The sequence below is a fragment of the Callithrix jacchus genome, chromosome 10 (assembly GCF_049354715.1).
Source record: "Callithrix jacchus isolate 240 chromosome 10, calJac240_pri, whole genome shotgun sequence".
Classification (NCBI taxonomy): domain Eukaryota; kingdom Metazoa; phylum Chordata; class Mammalia; order Primates; family Cebidae; genus Callithrix; species Callithrix jacchus.
The window spans coordinates 124999732-125005731 of NC_133511.1; the positions used below are offsets into that span (position 1 = coordinate 124999732).

At 55.8% G+C, this 6000-nt stretch overlaps 1 protein-coding gene across 12 annotated transcripts in view; it reads right to left on the bottom strand.

The window, feature by feature from the left end:
• Positions 1-3359, bottom strand: part of CHKA (choline kinase alpha) — a 67194-nt gene extending 63835 nt beyond the window's left edge. For 11 of the 12 annotated variants that reach the window (XR_004730782.3, XR_013523543.1, XR_004730781.3 and 8 more), the window contains exon 1: positions 2765-3359. Coding sequence is in view for 3 of the 12 variants with exons in the window: in XM_035263545.3 (XP_035119436.1) it covers positions 2765-3108 (344 nt within the window). In the remaining 9 variants the exon portion in view is untranslated. Of the gene's footprint in view, positions 1-2516; positions 2713-2764 lie in introns of those variants that run through there. The other variant, XM_078341597.1, reaches the window with a different exon arrangement.
• Positions 3360-6000: the final 2641 nt, after the last annotated feature.

The window sequence follows — 6000 nt, forward strand, 5'->3', positions numbered from 1 at the left end:
GCCAGGCTGCTGTTACAAACGCAGAGAGAAAGCAGAAGCACATTCCTGGGTGGGGAGGAGCCAAAGGGTTAAATTTGGAATAGGTTGAATGCACTGAGTTGAGGTGGTGAAGTCTGATAAACTCCTGCAGATGCACTGGCACTCAGTGAAACATGGAGCTCCAGAAACACATTGGGGCCAGGTGTGGTGGCTCACGTCTATAATCCTGGCACTTTGGAAGGCTGAAGCAGGATTGCTTGAGCCCAGGAGTTCAAGACCAGACTGGGCAACATGGTGAAACCCCATCTCTACAAAAATTAGCCAGGAGTGGTGGTGCGTGCCTGCAGTCCCAGCTACTCAGGAGGCTAAGGTGGGAGGATCACCAGAGCCTGGGAAGTTGAAGCTGTAGTAAGCTGCGATCACACCACTGCATTCCAGCCTGTGCAACAGTGAGACCTTCTCTCAGACACACACACACACACACACACACACACTCACACCACAAACCAGAACAAACCAGAATCAGATTGGGAAATGTCAATAAAATTTGAGAGCTGGAGACATAATAACTGCAATTGCCTAGGAAGAATCACTGAATTTCAACCAAGTGAATTCCTCTCCTTCTCCCAACCTCCAAGTGCCCTTGTCTTTTTTAAAGCTAGACATCACCCACCTTCTCATGTCCTAAATCACCTTTTTTCTCCTTATTAAACTTACTCCATAACTACATTTCTCTTCTACAATTCTTCCAGGACACAGGACTGAGATAGTGTACTCTTGCCACATTATGTGAAAAGATCACCCAATCCAAAAGGAAAGCTGTGTTTGCCAAGACTACTAACTCCTGGAGAAAAGAAACAAGAAATCCTCTGTGTTTTCCTAATAAGTGGTTTGAGCAAAATGCACAAGTTTAACTGATGAGTGACTCTCCCCAGAGAAGGCCATGAAAATGTCTTAAGGCTGGATCGACGGTGTCCAGACATTTTCATAGGCCGCAGGCTAGAGCACTGATGCAGGAGGGGTGGCACCAGAGACCCGGAAGTCAGGCTTTGAAGGCAGTGAACAGCCACTGACTTCAGGTGAGTCACTTCCCCTCTAGGTTTTTCACTTCACAGACTGACAGGTACATGGTCTAGAATGATCGCCCTTCTAGCTGAGAACTTTCAGGCCTAACTAAAAAGTGGATTAAAGTAAACCTTGGAGAAAGCTGCATATGTTTAAGTGTCATTAAGCAATTCGGGGATTATCTAAACGCCTTCGGTTTTCTTTTCTCTGTTTCCTCACCAACTGCCTTTTAAATCTCACTCGTAGCTCTCAAGCATGACTGTCGGAGGGGCTGAAGCTCAAAGAGTTAATTTTGCTGCATCGGCGGCTCTGGTGAAAGACAGTGGGCCTGGAAAAGGAATCAAATGACCGAAACTGGATTTGGGGATTACGGTTGGCAGCCAGCCAGCGAGTTACTAGATACTGCGCACAACTCGGTCAGGCAGTTCAAAGGAAAGTGGCAGAAAATGATGGGATACATTTTTTGGGTATTTCGTTTTGTTTTTGTTTTTGTTTTTTTTTGAGACAGAGTCTCACTCTGTGGCCCAGGCTGGAGTGCAATGGCACAGATCTCGGCTCACCGCAACCTCCGCATCCTGGGTTCAGGCAATTCTCCTGCCTCAGCCTCCTGAGTAGCTGGGACTACAGGCATGTAGCCCAGGCTAATTTTTGTATTTTTCGTAGAGATGGGGTTCACCATGTTGGCCAGGCTGGTCTCAAACTCCTGGCCTCAAGTGATCCGCATGCCTCGGCCTCCCAAAGTGCTGGGATTACAGGCCTGAGTCACAGTGCCGTGCTGGAAAGACATTCTTAAACTTCTCAACAGAAGGATGCACGCACTACGCTGAATGGCTATGTCTTGTGAGCAGAGTGGTGAAAAAAAAGGGGTATTTACATTTTTCTGTTAAGTCTGAATACCTACACGCGTACTTCTGTAATTCAAATTTAAGATGAAATATTATCAAGTTTTAAAAAAGGAAAAAATGGACCGGCGCGGTGGCTCACGCCTGTATTCCCAGCACTTTGGCAGACCGAGGAGGGTGGATCAAAAGGTCAGGAGTTCGAGACCAGTCTGGCCAATATGGTGAAACCCGTCTCTACCAAAAATACAAAAAAGTAGCGGGGCGTGGTGGTGGGTGCCCGTAGTCCCAGCTACCCGGGAGGCTGAGGCAGGAGAATCGCCTGAACCCGGGAGGCGGAGGTTGCGGTGAGCCGAGATCACGCCACTGCCCTCCAGCCTGGGCGACAGAGCAAGATTCCGTCCAAAAAAAAACAAAGGGAAAAAGATTCCCACCTTACTCGTGGGAGCCACGCCTCCCACCTTTGTCTACTAACAGCTACACGATGTCTCCACGGTCTCAGGGAGGAGCAAACGCTACTCCTCCACTAACGAGTGACTTGCAGGGGAACAACACGGAATCTCCAACTCGAGAAAGCAGCAGAACAAAGTTTTAAAAGTGATCCCGTTTTTACAGCCAGACACAACCGCCCACCTTCATTCAAGGCCCTAAAGCGCAGAGACCCTCTGGCCGCGTCCTGAGCCTCAGCGCCGCACGCTCTTCGCCACGGAACCGTATTGTTCTCCCGGAACACACCCCTCTGCCCGTGAAACCCACGTTCGTACAGAGGCCTGCCCGCGGAACCGCTCCGCCGGCCTTTCCCGAGGGCTGCGGGCCCCGGCCCCGCCCCGCGTCACCCGACCGGCCCGCGGCCCCCCGCCCCCGCCCCCGCCGCCACCGACCTGATGACACTGATGTGGAACTGGTCCTCGCGGAGGCCCCTCCAGGCGCCGGGCAGGAACTCCTTGCACCACAGATAGGCCCTGCGCCGCGTCCGGGGCTCCGGCTGCTCGTCGGCCGGCGGCGGAGGGGGCGGGGGCAGCGGCAGCAGCGGCGGCGGCGGCGGCGGCGGGGGCAGCGCGAGCGGCGGCTGCTGGACGCCCAGCTGCTTGGACTCGAGGTCGCCGGGGGCGTCGCGCTGCTGTCCCACGCCGGGCGCCGGGGCAGCGCTGCCGCTGCCGCAGCTCAGCAGCAGCCCGAGCGGCGAGGGCTCCGCCTCGCCCCCGGTGCAGAACTTGGTTTTCATGCCGGACAGGCGGCCGAGGACGCGCGGGCGGCCGCAGCGCGAGAGGACGAGGCTCAGGGTCCGGCCGAACGCCCGCGTCTGGGGGTCAGGCGGGAGGCCGCTCGCCGCTCTCTGACGGGCCGGCCGGCGGGGCGGGGGACGGCGGGCCGCGGCGGTTGGGCGCGCGGGGCGGGTGCGGCTGTGGCGGCTGCGGCGGCTGCGGCGGCTGTGGCGCGGGTACGTGCTGCTGTTCGCTGCGCTCGCTCTTCTGCAGCCGCCGCACGAGGAGCGCCGGCCGCGTCACAGCCCGCCCTCGCGCTCGCCGCTGATTGGCCGCCCTCCGCCGGCCGGGCGCAACACACCCGCCGCCGCCCTCGCCACGCCGCCTCCCCATTGGCTGCGGCGCCGCCCCCTCCCGGAGCGCTGCGGCCTCAGGGAGCTGAGCCTGGGCGGAGGGGGCGGGGCGTCGAGGGGGCGCCCCCGCTTGCAGGGAAGAAGGAGAGGGGAGCGAGGCGCGGGGGGCGCCGGCAAAGCAGCTCTGGGGTGGAACCGAGCCGGACTGGGCAGAGCTGGGGAGGCTCCAGAGCCTCGGAGGACCCCGGGGTTGGCTTTGGGAGCTGAAAGTTTCCTTGGATCCCTCGGAAGCCCCATGACATCAGAGGCCGGGCCTGGCAAGGGCAGGCAGGAAACGTGTCTGGAGGCTACGGCCCTCTCCGCGTGACCTTGGGCGAGCCGCCGCCTCCTGGGGCTCAGTGGATGTGATTTTGTAACATTTCCCAGCGCTGTGCAAGGCGCGTTCTCGCCCGTCAAACGCTGAGCCCGAGGAATTACTAAGAAACCGAGGCCCGAAGGAGGGAAGAAGGGACGGGCTCCAGGCCCCAACGGTGGGCCAGGCTGGGCCGGGCTGCACGCCGGCTACCCGGACCCAGCCCTCTGCAAGCCCCCTGCAGCCTTAGTTTCCCTGTCCGTGGTGCTGAGGATGCTCGGGCCTAGAAGTTCAGGGCGGGAGGCCCAGGGACCGGTGAGGGAGGGGCATCATCCCCGCCACTGGGCTGCCGCTACTGCCCAGAGCACAGGCCAAAGGTGCGTGCCACGGGGCTGCTGGCGTTGTGGACGCTGTCCCCTTCCTCCCCGTCCCCCGCAGGAAACAGCCTTGTGACCGTGACTAATACACCTTTGCCGGGGTAGGGGGGCAAGGGCCCCTGCTCCCGTTTGCCACACACCGCCCCACGTCCCTCACTGCTCTTTGCCCTGCTGCTTTTGTCCTTCCTGGAAGTGAGGTGCAGATAAATATAAAAATTACGGATCCCATTTTATGGGACATGAGCTGAAACGAGGTTTCCTGGGCTGCCAGAGGCTTAGGAAATCCAGTGCCTGATGCACAGGAAATGGCTTCCACGCAGGGAGTTCACAGTCTGTCGGAAGCAAAAATCTTTTAGAGTGTGTACTTGGCTGAACTTGCCCCAAGAAGAATGGTCTTATTTAACGAAGAATAAAAATGAAAGGGGTCTAAATTTTACAAGGCTGCTGTGGCAATAGGCCTGGAAGTTGACCTGCAGGGAGCTAGGAGAGACCAAGGCCCCTGGGACAGAGGCCAGCCAAGGTGGGAATCTCACTGGATGTTTGAAAGGCTGAGAAGCCAAGGGCTCCAATCTGGGGAGGCCATTCGGATAAAGGAGCCAAGGACTTTCCTCTAAAAATACCAGCTCACAGGGAAGTGGAGCCATGCCATTGGCCTGCCCAGGTGGCAAGCCCTTTGTCCCACTGTCCCCTGGCACCAGTCTGATAATCTCAAAGGAATGCCAGAAATCTGGCCAGGAGGAGGGAGCACTAAAGTCAGGAGTGGCCCTCTATAATTTGAAATAACTCTTTCTGGCATCTGCTGGGTTTTCTTATGAAAACCCTGAGATATTTTTATGGGATTACCTTTCCCTGTGGGAGTAGGAGGTTGCCTCATGGCCAGGCATGGCAGCTCACGCCTGCAATCCCAGCACTTTGGGAGACCAAGGCAGGAGGATCACTTGAGCCAGGAGTTTGAGACCAGCCTGGCCAACATAGCAAGACCCCATCTCAAAAAGTAAAAATGAAAAAAAATTAACAGGACATGGTGGCTCACACTAATACAAATACTTGGGAGGCTGAGGCAGGAGGGTTGCTTGAGCCTGGGAGGTCAAGGCACCCATTGCACTCCAGCCTGTGCAACAGAGTGAGACCCTATTTGCCGAATGTATGAATCAGTGAGCTTCTGGCTCAGCACTTACTAACTTATGACTTTGGGCTGAGCCTCAGTTTCCTCAACTATAAAATGGGGATTATGCCCAGAGCATCAGGCTATTGTAAGGACTGAATGAGAGAATGTATGCAAAATGCAAAGGACACAAGATGCACCCATTCTGTTGCTTGCTGCAGTGCGTTGTACGGTACTGCCTCTGCCAGTGGTTGGTTTTCAGAGATGAATAATGCGACACTTATAGCAATTCACAGCCTGGGAAGATAACGTCATATAAGAAAAGAATTTGGGCTGGGTGCGGTGGCTTATGCCTGTAATCCCAGCACTTTGGGAGGCCAAGGTGGGAGGTTCACTTGAGGCCAGGAGTTCAAGACCAGCCTGGGCAACCAAGTGAGACCTTGTATCTACAAAAAATAAAATAATTGGCCAGGCACAGTGGCATGTGCCTGTAGTCCCAGCTACCTAAGAGGCTGAGGTGGGAGGATCCCTTGAACCCAAGAGTTCAAGGCTACAGTGAGCCGTGATCACGCCACGGCTCTCTGGCCTGGGCAACAGAGGCTGTCTAAAAAAATAAAAACAAATTTTAAACAAAGATCATTCAAACACTCTGATAACCGAAACGTCAATGTCTGTGCACAAATGGACAGGACTTTGAGAGAAATTTGCTATGGCAGGCACTGATC